The sequence below is a fragment of the Bufo gargarizans genome, chromosome 2 (assembly GCF_014858855.1).
Source record: "Bufo gargarizans isolate SCDJY-AF-19 chromosome 2, ASM1485885v1, whole genome shotgun sequence".
NCBI lineage: Eukaryota > Metazoa > Chordata > Amphibia > Anura > Bufonidae > Bufo > Bufo gargarizans.
The window spans coordinates 94,478,890-94,495,795 of NC_058081.1; the positions used below are offsets into that span (position 1 = coordinate 94,478,890).

Consider the following 16,906-nt stretch of genomic DNA (forward strand, 5'->3'; position numbering starts at 1 on the left):
GTGCTCCTACAAGTCCAAGTTCAGTTCAGTGAGTGTTTAACCCAGTCTGTCGAAGCTGCCTGTGCTCTAGCAGTGATGGCCAGTTTGTAGTGTTCGCCCTCGAACACATGCGAGCTGCCATCTTAACTGACAAGTCCGGCGAGGCACAAGTCCTGTGCGCGAGCCGGTCTGAAATGAAATGCGGTCTCCGGGTGCAGGCAGTTCTGAGAACAGCCCGATGAAGGCCCCCGGAGGCTGTTCTCGGAACTGCCTGCACCCGGAGACCGCATTTCATTTCAGACCAGCTTGCGCAAAGGCACAGGTAAGAACTTACCTGTGCCTCGCCGGACTTGTCAGTTAAGTTGGCAGCTCGCATGTGTTCGCGGTGAACACTGTGAACTGGCCATCACTGTGCTCTAGTCAAGTTCCCTGCCTCCTATCTTGGGTGTGCCTCACCACTGCCCCACCTGCAAGCCTTTCCTGTGTCCATATTAACTAAGCCCTGTCTGGATCTCTAAAACCAGCATTCTAGCCTGTTCACACTGTACCTGTGGTTTTCCTGTGTTTTCAGGTGTTAACTCCAGTGGGTCAGCTGCCAACTACACCAGGACTATACCAGGGGTAGAGGTCTTGTAGCTAGCCCGCAGCAAAGTCTAGATCCATGTATAGGAGTAAAACTGTGAATACCAGGGAAGCACCAGAATAGCGGTCTTAGGGTTAGCTCTTCGACAAACTGGTTAGTGGGTTCACATTTGCTGATTTGGGACAATAGCTTATCCTAAACATAGGTCTTTAATTTAAATAAATTGGATAACCCCCTTAAAGGAAAGGTTTCTTTAGAAATTAATCTTTTTTGGAAGTTTTTATGCTAAACATATTTTAACATAAGTTTTGGTGATGTTATTTTTAATTTTCCATATCACTATTCATATTTTAAGAAATCCTAAAATCCTGCAGTTTTTGCACTGGCCACTAGGCCTTATAGTAGGCACCACCTCTTGGTCTGTACAGAATGCTTTTCTTCCATGATCTCCTTATCATTGCATCCAGGATTACCATGACAGATATCACCTATATATAATGTGCAAATGTTTTAGATAGTTATGGAAAAAATACTACAAGATGTAAGAATGGTTTCAAAAATAGTTTATTTTACCGATTAACGTAACACAAAGAGAATGAACAAAAGAGAAATCTAAATCTAATCAATATTTGCTGTGACCATTTGCCTTTAAAACAGCAACAATTTCTCTAGGTACACTTGCACAAAGTCAGAGGGTTTTGTAGGATTATAGTCAGGTGTATAATTAACCTTTTATACCAAACCAAACAGGTGATAGGTTGAAACACAGTAATTAACTGAATCAATAACTTATCATCAGTTGTGTAGGAGGCTTAAACCTGGGTAAGGAACAGCCAAACTGCTACAAAGGTGAGGTTATGGAAGACCGTTTCATGTTACAGGTCAACGCCATGGGAAGACTGAGCAAAGCAACAAGACACAAGGTAGTTGCATCGGGAAGGTTTCTCCCAGGTAAAGATGGCCAAACAGACTGGGGTTTCAAGATGTGCTGTTCAAGCGCTTTTGAAGAAGCACAAAAGAATAGGCACTGTAGACGCAGTGGTTAGCAAAAGAAACTTAGTGCAACACATCATGCGTATTTCCCTTTGAAATTGGAAGATGTTCAGGAGTGTCATCAGATCACAAATGGAAGAAACCAGTGGGAACCAGGTACTCACAACTTATACTCAAACTCCACCAGAGATGGTCTTCATGGGTAAATTGCGGGCAAAAAGTCATACCTGACATGAAAACAAGGCCAAACAACTCAACTATGCATGAAAACATGGGAGCTGGGGTGCAGAAAAATGGCAGCAGATGCTCTGGACTGATAAGTCAAAATTCGAAATATTTGGCTGTCAAAGAAGGCATTGTGTTTACCAAAGGGCTGGAGAGCGGTACAATCATGAGTATCTGCAGGCAACAGTGAAGCATAGTGGAGGATCATTACAAGTTTGGGGTTGCATTTCAGCAAATGGAGTTTGGGATTTGATCAGAATTCATGGTGCCCTCAGTGCTGAGATACAGGCAGATACTTATCCATCATGCAATACCATCAGGGAGTTGTCTAATTGGCTTCAACTTTATTCTGCAACAACACCAAATATACAGTCAATGGTATTAAGAACTATCTTCAGCAAAAAGGAGTTCTGGAAGTGATGATATGGCCCCACAGAGCCCTTATTTAGACATCATTGATTCTGCCTTAGATGACATGAAAAGACAAGCCTACATCCACAGCAGACTGTGGTTAGTTCTCCAAGATGTTTGGAACAACCTCACTGCCAAGTTCCTTCAAAAACTGTTTGCAAGTCTACCTAGAACTGATGCTGTTTTGAAGGCAAAGAGTGATCACCTCAAATATTGATCTGATTTAGTTTTCTCTTTTGTTCATTCATTTTGCATTTTGATCATTGATAAAAATAAACTATTAACATTTTTATTTTTGAAAGCATTCTTACTTTGCAGCATTTTCCACGCCTGCCTAAAACTTTTGCACAGTACTGTATAGATAACACAGGATCCACCATTCACAGTAAGTGATATCACAGCTTATCTACTCGCTCATAACTTCTGCATATGCCTAGAAAACTCTCCCATAGAAGTCAATGAGGTCCTCTCCTGTCCATTGTGTCCATGGCCCATGGTGGCTGCAGTAAAGCAATTCTCTAAATGCTGCTCAGAACAGCTCAGCATTGGTCACCCCCATAAACTTAGAGGTGGCACATTCCATTCTCTGAGCATACAAATCATGTTTTCTCCTGAGACTTTTATTTTATTAGAAGTAACCAAAATGTCATTAAACTTATTGACTACTCACGCATTGTGCACTAGTTGTAAAACAAAACGGCTCTTGTCCAGGGTGAAGATATATGACGGCGCCTATACATAAAAAATAAATAAAAAAATTGTTGTAACACACATATGTAATATTTTTGTGATATTTGTTCCCAGTGATGAGCGGCAGGGGCAATATTCAAATTTGCAATATTTTTCGAATATTTGGGCGAATATTCATTATATATTCGCGACTTCGTGATCTCCAGTCATTATTTTCTTGATTGCAAAAATTGGCAATCGGAAAATTCAAGATAAAAAATTTGCTATACGTAAATTCCCAGTCAACACTACTCCTAAAGTCAAAGATATTGCAGCCTTCTCATTGGCCCACAAGCAAGAAGCAGTGAGGGATCATGGGTACTGATGAAAAAAAAATCTAGAATATTTGTGATTACGAAGATATAACACCAGGGGCATTGCTAGGTTAAAACATTCAGGGCCTGGGCCCCTGATGTTTTGTCCCAGGCCCCAAATGTCCTGCCTGCCAGATAGATCCAACTGTGTTGCCATCCACAGGAGGGAAATACAATTGAATCTAATGCCCTGAAAGAGCTGAAGGACCTGTGATGACATCGCAGGTCATGTGATCAGTTCTAAATGCAGTAGCTAAAAAGGACCTGCGATGATGTCACCATCATGTGACCCGTGCAGGAGAGGATGGCTCAGCAGTGAAGAGAGTAAGTCCTGGTGAAGAAGCTGTGGTGAGGTCTGCTACATAAGGAGAGGTAAGTGAAGGGAGAGGCAGAGCAATGCTGGGAGTTGTAGTTATTTAAATGGGACTGTTTGTTAGGGCTGAAGGGAGAGAAGTTATTTACATGGGATAGTGGGGTGGAGTGATGTTATATACATGGGATTGAAAGTTGAGGTGGTGATGTTATTTACATGGGAATGCATGTTGGAGTTGGCTGGGGTATGGTGATGTTATTTACATGGGAATATATGTTGAATGCGGCTGTGGAAAGGAAATTATATTATTTACATGGGACTGAATGTTGAGGGGTAATGTTATTTACATGGGACTGCATGTTGGAGGTAGCTGGGGAGGGGGTGATTTTATTTATATGGGACTGTATGTTGAAGGTGTCTGGGGGAGAGAGTGATGTTATTTACATGGGACTGAATATTGAGGGGTGATATTCTTTACATGGGACTGTATGTTGAAGGCGGCTGGGGAGGGATGATGTTATTTACGTGGGACTGTATTTTGGAGGGGGCAGGAGAGATGGTGTGATGTTACTTACATGGGACTGTATTTTGGAGGGGGCTGTAGATAGAGAGGGATGTTATTTACATGGGACTGTACATTGGAGGGGGCTGGAGAGATGGTGTGATGGTATTTAGATGGGACTCTATGGCGGAGGGAGGGAAATAATGTTATTTACATGGGACTGTAAGGTGGAGGGGCTGAGGAATTATAATGTCTGAGGACATTAAAGGGAGGAATATAACTACAGGGGGCAGGAGGGAGGAGCTTCAGGGTGAACATTATAACAGTAGGCGGTATTATAAATACTGGGAGCACTGTAGAGGCATTATAACAGTAGGGGGCAATATAAATACTGGGGGCACTGTAGATGTTCTTATTACAACTAGGGGCTCTATAGGAGGGACTTATTGATCTGCCTTATTTCTACTAAGAGCACTATGGGGGCCTTATTACTACTGAGGGGTCTGTAGAGAGCCCACTGGGGGAACAATAGGGGGCCTTATTTCTACTGGGGGCTCTGTGATGGTATTATGAATACTGGAGGGCTCTTCTACTAATGGAGGCACTCTTGGGAAGCACTGTCACGGTTGGGGGCACTGTAGGGGGCAGTATTACTAATGAGGGCATTCTAGAAGGGAATTACTATTGGTGGGACTATGGTTGAGTGACAGAGAGTTGGGCCATATTCATTGGGGATTGGGCCCTGGATCTTTTGAGACCCTAACAACGCCCCTGTATAGCACTATATTCTAGATATTCGCAAATTCTCAAAGTGACAATATTCGCGATAAAAATTAGCGATTAGAATATTCACAATCAACACTACAGTTGTTCCTAGTAAAGCCCCCTCACCCCCATAATGTGTGGTTGAGATGAACCATCCGCAAGGACAGGTAAGTGTTCTCCCTCAGGCGGCATACAGTACCTGTGCATAAAGCTTTTGTCTTAACCTTTTCCTGGACCAGTCTCCAATGACAGACTTTGGTACAGAAGGAGTAAGTTACGATTATGGCAAAATTAAAAGGGATTTTATGAATTAAAGACTATGTACACCTTCGGAGGCAATTTTTTTTATGATTGCACTTTACTCATTTTTGGTTAAAAATAATTTTTTTCAATTGGCTTTTATTAAAAATATTGAGCCGTTCTGTCACAAAGGGTTAACTGTTTTTCTAGCTGTGTGACTGGTACTTTCACTTTCACTTTGTGCAGGTCATCTAATACTGAGAGGTCATAAACACTGATTGAAGCCACATTCTTACCAGTAAGGCTACTTTCACACTCGCGTTTGGTGCGGATCCGTCATGGATCTGCACAGATGGATCCGTTCAGAAAATACAACCGTCTGCATCCGTTCAGAACGGATCCGTTTGTATTATCTTTAACATAGCCAAGACGGATCCGTCTTGAACACAATTGAGAGTCAATGGGGGACGGATCCGTTTTCTATTGTGCCATATTGTGTGATAGAAAACGGATCCGTCCCCATTGACTTACACTGTGTGTCAGAACGGATCCGTTTGGCTCAGTATTGTCAGCCGGACACTAAAACGCTGCGAGCGTTTTGGTGTCCGCCTCCAAAGCGGAATAGAGATGGAACGGAGCCAAATTGAGGCAAACTGATGCATTCTGAGCGGATCCTTTTCCATTCAGAATGCATTAGGGCAAAACTGATCCGTTTTGAACCACTTGTGAGAGCCCTGAACGGAAATGGAAAGCCAAAACGCCAGTGTGAAATTAGCCTGAGCTATAATGAGTGTTTATAATGTCAGAGAGCAGAGGTAAGGAGCCCGTCAGCTCCTGGTCTGATGGGAAAAAAAAGATAAACCAAAAAAAGGGGGCTAGTAGAGATTGTCAGTTCTGTACAGAAAAAAGGACGCCATATTTTTAATAAAGACCACCTAATGTCTTAATATAAGTACAATGCTAAAATAAATGCCCCCAAAGGTGTACATAGCCTTTAAATATATATTGGTGATCTATGTTGGGATAGGTCAACAATATTTGATTGGTGTGGGCTTTACTCCTGGGACACCCACCGATCAGCTATTAGAAAAGGTCAGGCCACTCATGAGCACTGCGGCCTCTTCCTCGACTTCTGTTGTCATGTCAATCAAATTGTCTTTTTGCAGCTCAGTTCCATTCTAGTGAATGAGACTGAGCTACAATACATAGCACTGATGCCACACAGTCATGTGCACATGATAATATTAAGAAGCCACAGAGATTTTCTGAGCACTGCGGCCCCTTCAAACAGCTGATCAGCGGGATTGCTGAGATTTGGACCTGACCCGATCAGATACTGATCACCTGTCCTGATCTATGAGCAGAACTGAGAGGCACTGTGTAAGGGGGGCTCCCACTCCATGCATTGAATCAATGACCATTCATTTGGCTGCTGTGCTAACTGCTATGGATACATGGCACGAGTCACTATAATTTCACAAAAACTTACTTTAGAATTATTATTGGTCCTCTCCGCCATTATAGGGATCACTATGTACTGCACATCTAAAAGACAAACAAAGGGAATGTTTGAGATGATTAACAATCTCGTTCAATCCCCTCAATAGCTCACCTCTTTCTCCAGCGCCGCTCTCTTCGGTGCTGCCCGGATTCTCCTGCTGCGTGTTTATAGCCTGACGTGCCAATATACTGCCCGTCACTGCTGCAGCCATCAAGAGCTCATCAAGATCAGAAGCTTACATTATTTCATCACATGCTTATCTAATACTTAAAGGGGTTCTCCAGGCTACAGATATTGATGTTCCACCCCTCCTCCTGATGAGCCTGGCGTCTCCATAGGTTGGCTGCGGCGCGCATCACCAGGTGGGGATGCGCTCTGTAGGATACAACAGCTGATGTGATTTATGTAAGTACTTCATCAATACTTGGCGCCCTTTTTTGGATTTAAAAAGAGGCTTTGGGCTACACATCACTACCTACTGACAAAACAGAGGCGAAACGCGCGTCGGGGTATTTTTGCTGACTTGCGCTGCTCTGTACACCCCCAATCATGTCCTGTGGTATGTATTGCACATAATATTGCGGCAAATTTTGGTCACATTGTTATTGGCTTTCCTGATCAGGTTGTGGGTGGTGGCTTTGGGGGGTTTCTCTTCTTTCTTTTACTTTTCTTTTTTCTTCTTTTTTCTGTTTTTCATTCTTCTTTTTTCTGTTTTCTTTATTTTCCCCCCCATTTTCTCCGTCCCATTGCTTATTCCTGGGTTCAGATATTAATGGCCTATCCTTCAAATTTGTGGAGATCCAACACCCGGCACTACCACTGATTAGCTGTTTCAGGTTGCCACAGCAACCGACACTGTATTGTGTACAGAGCTGGAAGCAGACAGCTCCTTACACCGTGTAGTGGCCATTCCAGGGTACTGCCACTCAGCTCCCATTAGTGAATAGGAGCTGAGCTGAGCTACAGTACCCTGACCCCAGAAACTACACGGTGCATGGAGCTGTTTGCTTCCGTTCAAAAACTGTTAACTTTCCGTACTGCAACAGCTCGAAAAAGCTGATTGGTGAGGGTGCTAGATCGCCGCCGATCTGATATTGATGACATATCCTAAACAGAGGCCATCAATATATGTAGCCTGGAGAACCCCTTTAACTTACAATTGTGTAACTTTTCAATTTTATTTTAGATTTTAGACACACTGGTTGCTATGGATGTACCCTCTGACATCTGCAGTCTTGTAAATAGGGCTTAATTCTAACTTGGTTGGAGAAAGATGTAACAAATGTATTACGAGGCATAGGTCTGTTAATGAATTTGGCGCATCCTGCCCTGGTGCACCTTTACACTAGTGCAGGTTAGTGCTTTAATTGACACCAATTCTGGCCTATATTGTAGAAAACCTGTTGGGCTGTGGAAGGGCTCGCCCACCTAAAAAATGTCATGAGCATTCTAAAAACCCAAAAAGCCATAACATATTTTTTTTTCTGCTAATGATGCATTTGGAAAAATGTTGAGAAATTTTTACACCCATTTTCTGGCACAAAGTCCATGATAAATTGTCCCCCGTGAGTTTAGGCAAACCTTCATCAATCAGCGGGCCACCCGGAGGGCTGTCTTTTGAGGGACAATCCCTTTAATGAAGTTATTGGAAATAAAGTATGTAAGCAGATAGTTGTTTTATTGTAATAATTATAATGACCATTGATGACTAGATGAACCCAAAGTAAAACTGAAAATTTACTTTGTATGTGTTTAATTTCACTTTGTAAGTACCAATATTACTGCTCCTAAGCTCCGCCGGGGTGTTCCCTCCCTTTAGGAGCGTTCTTGTTTCTACATTTACATAACTGGCTCTTGCATAGATGGTCGTTACTTTAGAATAAATTAGTAAATACATCAATATTTCAATCTGAAGGTCCATGTGCAGATTGCACAGACTTAACCCTATATTGAGTGTATAAGGAATAGGGTCTGATTTTTGAGGGTGTATGTACCTGTTGTATACGGCTGTCGTTCACGGTCTTCATGTTGACTCTCATTCCACTGAGGACTTCCTTCTGCTTCACCTTCCACAATATCAAGATCACCTCCAAACTGCAAGGCGTGACTTTTCACCACCTAATAGAGGTATATGATTACAGCTGTAGAGAAATTATATATACGTACCACATCTGTTTTTTATGCCATCCTAATACATTTCGGATTTTAATTTAATTACCTATTTAAAGCCATAGCACCTCCTCTACAACCAGACGTGTAACTTGTCTGTACTGCAAAATCTGAAACAATGCCCGACCTACCATATATAATAATGATGTCTTCTTATGTGGCAGAGAGGAAGCTATACCCACCATTTGTGAGACCTCCATTCCCTAGATGCCTTAAAGGGAACCTGTCACGTTGAACATGGTTTTTGAGCTGCAGGCAGCATGTTATAGAGCAGGAGGAGCTGAGCAGATTGATATGTAGTTTTATAAGAAAAGATTCAGTAAAACTTGCATTTTGTTCATTAATATCCATATTCATTCTGAACTTTGAAGTCAAGGGGATTGGCCTATCTGTGACAGCCTTCCCTCTATGACTGTGTATACAGAGATAGCTGTCAATCACTGATTAGGACCGCCTTCTTGACACAAAAAAGTTCAGAATGAGCAGGAATTTTAATGAGTAAAACACAATTTATACAGAATCTTTTCCCATAAAAACGACTTATCAGCTCAGCTCCTCCTGCTCTATAACATGGTGCCTGTAGGTTACACTGAATTGTCATGCTGATAGGACTGAAACGATTACTCGATTGAATTGAGTAATTCGACACAAAGAAATCCTTGATGCAAATTCTTTGCATAGAGGATTTGTTTGTGTCATGTGACCACGGAGCGTAAATGAAGCGCTTGCTGTTACTCACCGCTCCGTGGTCACCGGCCCGCACCGCGCTGCAGTTTCCTCCTGACACATCGTCAGGACATAGTGAACGTCAGGACGACAGTGCAGCGCGCAGAGGAGAAGAGGATGAGCTGTGGAGTGGCGCACCTACAGGAGAGTTAAGTTTTATTTCACTAGCGCTGGGGACATGGCTAGGAAGGGGAGCTAGTGGCACTGGGGGGGCCAGCTGGTGGCACTGGGGGGCCAGCTGGTGGCACTGGGGGTTGGATTAATTGATAGATTACTCCATTACAAAAATAGACAATAGTCAAAAATAGAAACAGTTTCTCTTTAAGGCCCCCATTCACATAAGAGAGATGTCAGCCGTACTAGACGATTTTGGCAGAATGGGATCAGATGACTATGTAGTATATATAGCGGTATGATGATCCTTCCCTGACAGATGATGTAGGAAGATGGATGGCTTGGGGTAGATGAACCTTATTTGCCTGATCCTTTGGTACCTCTGGAGATGAGTAGCCATCAGAGGTGTCTGCCAACAGCGTACTTACCTCTCCTGAATGAGGGCTAAAGGCTTCTTTTACTAATTGACAGCCATTTCACTGTAGTACCGGACACGATGATGTCCGTGTGCGAGTCAGTGGCAGTTACAGTGAATGCTACCCCCTCCATCAGACATGGATGGCCTATCCTCAGGGAAGCCCCTAAAAGATTAGGATTGTATCTTCTGGTTACACAAGTGAAGAGATTGTAAAGCACCACCGCTTACTGTCAGAGAAATCACTACAAGAAGCAGCCGAGCAGACATGTCTGGTAATGGCGGCTCCAGGAGACCGGTGACAGCTGCAGCAGTGAGGCAGTTGCTCGGCATCTCTGTGTCATGTGACTAATTTCAAATCACATGATCCAACCCGGCATGTGCTACTATATAGCATTAGAGCTCATTTATGTGTCTGTATTATGCCTGCACACAGTACTTACATCCACTTGGGGTCCCCACACGGAAGTTACGTCCACTTAGTACACCTACACGGTAGTTACTCTGACTTGGTGCCCCTTTCACAATAGTTATGCCACTTTAGGGCTCTTTCACACTTGCGTTGTCCGGATCCGGTGTGTACTCCATTTGCCGGAATTACACGCTGGATCCGGAAAAACGCAAGTGAACTGAAAGCATTTGAAGACAGATCCGTCTTCAAAATGCTTTCAGTAGTTACTATGGCAGCCAGGACGCTATTAAAGTCCCATTGCCATAGTAGTAGTGGGGAGCGGGGGAGCGGTATACTTACAGTCCGCGCGGCTCCCGGGGCGCTCCAGAATGACGTCAGAGCGCCCCATGCGCATGGATGACGTGCCATGCGATCACGTCATCCATGCACGTGGGGCGCCCTGACGTCACTCTGGAGCGCCCCTGGAGCCGCACGGATGGTAAGTATGCTGCTCCCCGCTCCCCACTACACTTTACCATGGCAAACAGGACTTTAGCGTCCCGGCAGCCATGGTAACTATTCAGAAAAAGCTAAACATCGGATCCGGCAATGCGCCGAAACGACGTTTAGCTTAAGGCCGGATCCGGATGAATGCCTTTCAATGGGCATTAATTCCGGATCCGGCCTTGCGGCAAGTGTTCAGGATTTTTGGCCGGTCCTGAACTGAAGACATCCTGATGCATCCTGAACGGATTTCTCTCCATTCAGAATGCATTAGGATAAAACTGATCAGGATTCTTCCGGCATAGAGCCCCGACGACGGAACTCTATGCCGGAAGACAATAACGCAGGTGTGAAAGAGCCCTTAGTGCCCCCACACGGTAGTTACCCCATTTAGTGCCCTCTTCACAGGAATATGCCTCTTTAGTGTCTCACACAATGTTTATTTATTGTACTCACTTATATAGCGCTGACATATTCTGCAGCGCTTTACAGACATTATCATCACTTGTTGTCCCCATTGAGGAATAAGAGAAAACTCTGAGGTGGTGGGGCCCAGAGCTAGGTTTGGCACGGTCAGGCAGCAGGCGTGCTGCTTGGCTGCTGGGCCCCACCGCCGGCCGGGATGGCACCTACAGCATCGGTGGTCGCCAGGCAGCGCCGCGGCAATGTTAGGTTAGGACCCACTCATAGGGGCAACCTTGGCGTGGTGAGTGGGCTTATGCCTTTTGATCAAAATGTACACTAATGCCTCATTTAGCATGTAGCATAGAGGTGGTACACATGCACTATTTAGTGCTGTCTCCTGCAGAAATGCAGGGATGAGATCATAGCATTAGCAGTGGAGATGCGATTCATTTCTTCTTTTCTCCCATTATCTATTGTATAGAAAACTCTGAGGGAACCCACAAAAACCCCATGCAGATGTTGTCCTTGGTCAGATTCAAACCTAGGACCTCAATGCTGCAAGGCATCAGTGCTAACCACTGAGCCACCATGCTGCCCCACCCATATAGTTGTTACACCCACTTAGTGCCCCCACACAAAAGATAATCTCCTTTAGTGCCCCTACACAGTAGTTATGCACCCTCAGTGCCCTCACACAACAGTTATTCCCTCTGATTGCCCCCTTACAGTAACAACACAGTAGATGTGCCCCATGATTACCCCCACACAATAGATATGCCCCCTAAGTGCCCCTACACAGTAGATATGCCACCACACGGCAGAATGTCTCCTTAGTGCCACCAGACAATAGTGTAGATCCCTTACAGCCTGTATTTTGTATATAATAGAAAAACACAACACTCACCTACCCCTGTTTTCCCAGTGAATGGAGCTCATACTGCTCTTCCCAGACATCATCGCACCTGTGCAACGGGCACCTCCCCCCAGGGCCCTCCCAGGTGTAGGAATGCCGAGTGGTATAGTGCGGCCTATCTGTTTCTTTATGTGTCATGGTGCTCCTACCTGGATACCGCTGGACCCCAGGCTTTGGCTCCAAAGCAATAAATAGGGGGGGGGGGGGGGGGGGGGCGCAATAACTGAGGGATTTGAAGAATTAACTTGAAGTTCAACAGCAGCTTTACTTGCATAAACGTTTCTTCCCACGGTTTACAAGCTTTGTCTTGGTTCCAGCAGGCTTTAGCATTAAACACTGCAAAGCACTGGCAGGCAAACTCAACTCTGTTATGTCTTTCTCTCTCTGCTGTACTAATGAGCTGACTGGATAACTTGGCTTCTTCTTTACGCTGCACTTCTTCTGTGTAGTCTGACTCTAGGTTATGCCAGGGAACTTTCCTGGCCCCTGAGGCTTCAAGCTTTGGCCTCCATGGCCAGCAGAGCTTAAAGAGGTTGTCGGGGTTCAGAGCTGAACCTGGACATACCACCATTTTCACCCCGGCAGCCCCCCTGACTTGAGCATTGAAGTAGTTCATGCTCCGATGCTCTCCTTTGCCCTGCGCTAAATTGCGCAGGGCAAAGGCATTTTCAAAAGCTCCGGTGACATACCAGGCTCTCCGGGGGGCTGCTAGGAAGCCCAGTGACTTCACCGGCACTGATGGGCGGGCCGTAGAGCTGCCCTAGCCAGTAAAACGACTACGGCAGCGCTAAAGCATGCCTATCTGATCTGATGATGTCACCGAACACACTGCCGGGCGGAAGATTCCGTACAGCAGGGTATTATTGTAAACAAAAGAGCCTTTGCTCAGCACGATCTAGCGCAGGGCAAAGGAGCCCATCGGTGCATGAGATGCTCCGATACCAAGATCAGGGGTACTGCCTGGGTGAAAATAAGGGTATGTCCGGGTTAAGCTCTGAACCCGGACAACCCATTTAAGGTGCTCTGGCTGGAGTGGGCAGGTCCAGCAGAGACGTGCCCCTCTGCACACCCTTCCCCTGTCTAGGAAAGACCTAAACTGGAACTAACTGGTCCCCACCTTTCCTGCAGGAAGTAGGACTAGTCAATTTCCCTCCAGAGGGGGGTTAAAATGGAATGGAAAGCTCTATTCTATCTAAGTACAGCACTGCTATGTTTGCTGCCACCTGCTGGTGAACCAGGCATATTACATGAACATAACAGTTGCAAACAGATTAGGAATGCACAGTGTATAGGACCTGGACAGACATACATAAGATGACCTTATATTAGCCCATTAAAGACAGTAGCAGGGTGCAGGATTGGTAACACCACTCTGGGGTGTTACACCTGCTGCACTGAGCTGAAGTGTGCCCAGGCCAGCCAGGGGATGATCAGCATTCCTCAGCCTGTGCGCTCTATTATTCAGCCCCACAGTCGCGATGATGTTACCACAGCACCTGCTGAGGAGAGCACAGGGTGAATGGTGGAGCAGGGAGCTGTTGTACACAGAGACAAAAATGAGACATTCCCAGTACCACAGGACAGACACCCAAATCCGGGACTGTCCTGCGGGAAATGGGACTGTTAGGAAGCATGATGCTCCTTTACTTCTATCCCCTGCTATGATGCTAACATATATTCGGTAGATTAGCAAGAAATAAAGAAGAGATTAAAGAGAATATGACTGCAGGATCAGACTACAAAGGGTTTGTTGTCTGTTACTATGGAGACCTATATATCTGCATAGTATATGTGGACACAAAACTATGGGAGATTTTCATTCTAAAATTGCTTCTTTTTTATGGAATTGTGTACTACATTAGTACTATACAAACAATAACTGTAAATAAGTATGAGATGGAGATAAAGTATGAAAAAAGCTAGGAGAGAGGGGGCTCCTCATTTTAAGCTAAAACTAAAACCTCATTGGTAATGGTAGGGGATCAATTCCTAACCACTCAGCCAAATGCCATCACTCCTATCTCCTACATGCAATGCATTTGGAAAGTCTTCAGATGGAAGATGTCAGGGGAAAAAATGATCAGGCATGTTGTATTTTCTGGATAAAGTGTGCAACTGGCCGGTCTCTTCTACGGTGTTATGTGATTTTTTGAGATTTTGTTGTGACGCCAGTTGCATTTCAGCAACGAGGGACTATGTCCCCCTATGTAGAAGGTGATAGTGGAACCCAGGTGTAGGAATGCCAGAGTGGTGTAAGGGTTGCCTATAGTGTCCCTTTAGGTGTGGCTTTGCACTTGTCACGGTGCTCCTACCTGGATATCCGGAATCCCAAGCATGGTCGTCCGAAGCAGTGATGAAATGGTTAACAGTTGAGGGATTTGCAGAATAAATTGAGTACAGACTGGTGTTGAAGTATTTAACAGTTTTAGGGCTCATGCACACGACCGTATGCCCTCCGAGACATAAAGTCCGTGAGCGGGCCATATGTACCGGAGCGGCATACATCGTGCGCACGGGAGGGCACAGCATCATAGGTTACTATGTCCTGCACTCATAAGATCATATGAGTGCGCGACAATAGCCCCACGGGTGGGCCGATGTGCACAGCATCATAGTAACCTATGATGCTGCGCGCTCCCGTGCGCACGATCTATGCCGCTCTGGGACATATGTCTCGGAGGGCATAAGTTTGTGTGCAAGAGGCCTTACTCGAATAAACTTGCATCAGGAAACAATCTTCCGAACGTTATATTGGTTATCAGCAGACTTTGGCTTAACTTTTGACTGGCAAACGCAATCAGCTCTGCTATGCTGGCTGAATTATACGGAAATTTTTCCTTTCTGCTGTAGGCTGCAACTTAGCTTTCCGTAGTCCGACTCTTTCCAGGCGGCTCTAGACTTTGTGAGGCCTTAGGCGAAACTTGAACATGAGGCCTCAACGAACACAAGATATGCAAGCGATAATAAAGATCAACTACAAACAAAAACACTTGGTATAGTATCCTTACTCTGTCTATTAAATGTGCAATACATTTGTCAGCATTGTTTTAAGGGAAAATAAATACTCTTTTGAGCTTATATTCACTGGTCGGGCACCACTGTCTGTCTGTGGGTGGCAGCCAGACACGGACTGAAGTGAGGGCCCTGGCTTCTTCTTCTTATCCCCTGCGTGGCTGTGCAGCGCTCTGGGGGCGGGGCTGGCAACGTTCAGAAGACATGCCTGTGCGGCTGCATGCTCCGAGCCCCAGCAGCCATTGCTCTCTTAGAGAGGGGCGCTCAGAGCAGCCGCGGGTCCCGCTGCGGCTTTTCCATTAGTCCGATTAGGCCACCCGCCAGCCGCGGAAGCCAATAATTGTACTGCAGCGGGGTCGGGTGGGATACAGAGCGAGGCCCAGTTGCGTTGCTAGGGCTGGTGTCATCTCCAAAGCAATATTTTTTTTAGCCATATAACAAAAAATATGTTGAAAGAAATCAAAGTTAAAGCAGTGCCGGATGCAGTAAATTCCGGCAGGCTGTTCTCAACTAGAACAGCCTGCCAGAATCACTTTCGCAGATGTGAAGGCAGCCTAATACAGCGCCACATACCTCTTACATCCAGTGATGTCTCCTTTGAAGTAGATGTTCTCTTTCTTCATCTTCTCCATTCAGATCAGACCGCCATGATGATTTCTTTCAGCCATCTCTCATCTCTGCAAAGTTTGACAGACAGACATCTTAGTTTCCTACTTTTCCTCCCACCTTCTCAACATCCCATCATGCACCCCCAATACTGAGATGCTGTGCCCCCCAAAACGATACTGTAGAAACAGATAAACCCCCTGAAAATACTAGTTACACACAGATAGCTCCCCCTTCAATAATTATTGGAACACAATGCTCTAAAATATAATTGCACCCAGCAAATTGTGCCCCTGACACTAATAGTGTAACCATAATGTCCCCCAAAAATAACTGTGCTAAGCTGATACTGTGCCAGGGTGCCCCCACAGTAATAGTGCTCCCCAAAATCCCAACAATAGTGATAATACTGTGCCAATGTGCACTTAGTAGTAATAGTGCTCCTACAGTGCCTCCAACAGTAATTGTGTCCCAGAAGTAATAATGCTCCCATAGTCCCCCAGTTGTAATAAAGCCCCCTTATAATGTGCACCAGTACAAAAAATGCCCTGTTGTGTGGCAGTAAAAAAAAACAAAAAACTTCGTCTTAGTGCCCCCACTAGAGCCAATGTCCCCAGAGTGCCCTCATGTGATCAAATGATCCGTACTGTGTGACACTACAAAAAACACTTAGTGTCCCCAGTTGAGCTAAGGTGCCCGTAGTGCCCCTATAATTTGTGCCAGTATAAAATACTCCCCACGGAAGATGCCCCCATAGTGCTTCTCCCCGTCCTATATAGTTCCCCCAGAAGATGCCCCCAAGTGCTCCTCCCCCATCCCCATAGTGCCCTTCATATGTGCCAGTATAAAATGTCCCTATAGACTGCCCCACATAGATGCCCTCATAATGCTTCTCTCCCCCCTTCCCCATAGTGGCACCAAAATTGGTGCCAGTATTAAATGCCCCTATATAATGCCCCCGTGGTGCTCTTCTCGCCTGTGTCCCGCGCTGTACGGCTCATGCGGCGTGATGATGTCATCGCGCCGCTTGAACCGGCCTCTGATAGGCTGCGGGCCTTGAAAGAACTGCCTGTAAAGCTCTGAGACAAGATTGTGT

At 45.2% G+C, this 16,906-nt stretch overlaps 1 protein-coding gene across 1 annotated transcript in view; it reads right to left on the reverse strand.

Annotated features, from left to right (window-relative positions):
- LOC122925669 (disintegrin and metalloproteinase domain-containing protein 9-like) overlaps positions 1 to 16,906 on the reverse strand; it is an 87,423-nt gene that overhangs the window by 64,443 nt on the left and 6,074 nt on the right. The window contains exons 2-4 of the mRNA XM_044277016.1: positions 8,550 to 8,673; positions 6,667 to 6,756; positions 6,544 to 6,599 (exon numbers count right to left, since the gene is read on the reverse strand). Of these exons, the coding sequence (XP_044132951.1) occupies positions 6,544 to 6,599; positions 6,667 to 6,756; positions 8,550 to 8,673 (270 nt within the window). The remainder of the gene's footprint in view (positions 1 to 6,543; positions 6,600 to 6,666; positions 6,757 to 8,549; positions 8,674 to 16,906) is intronic.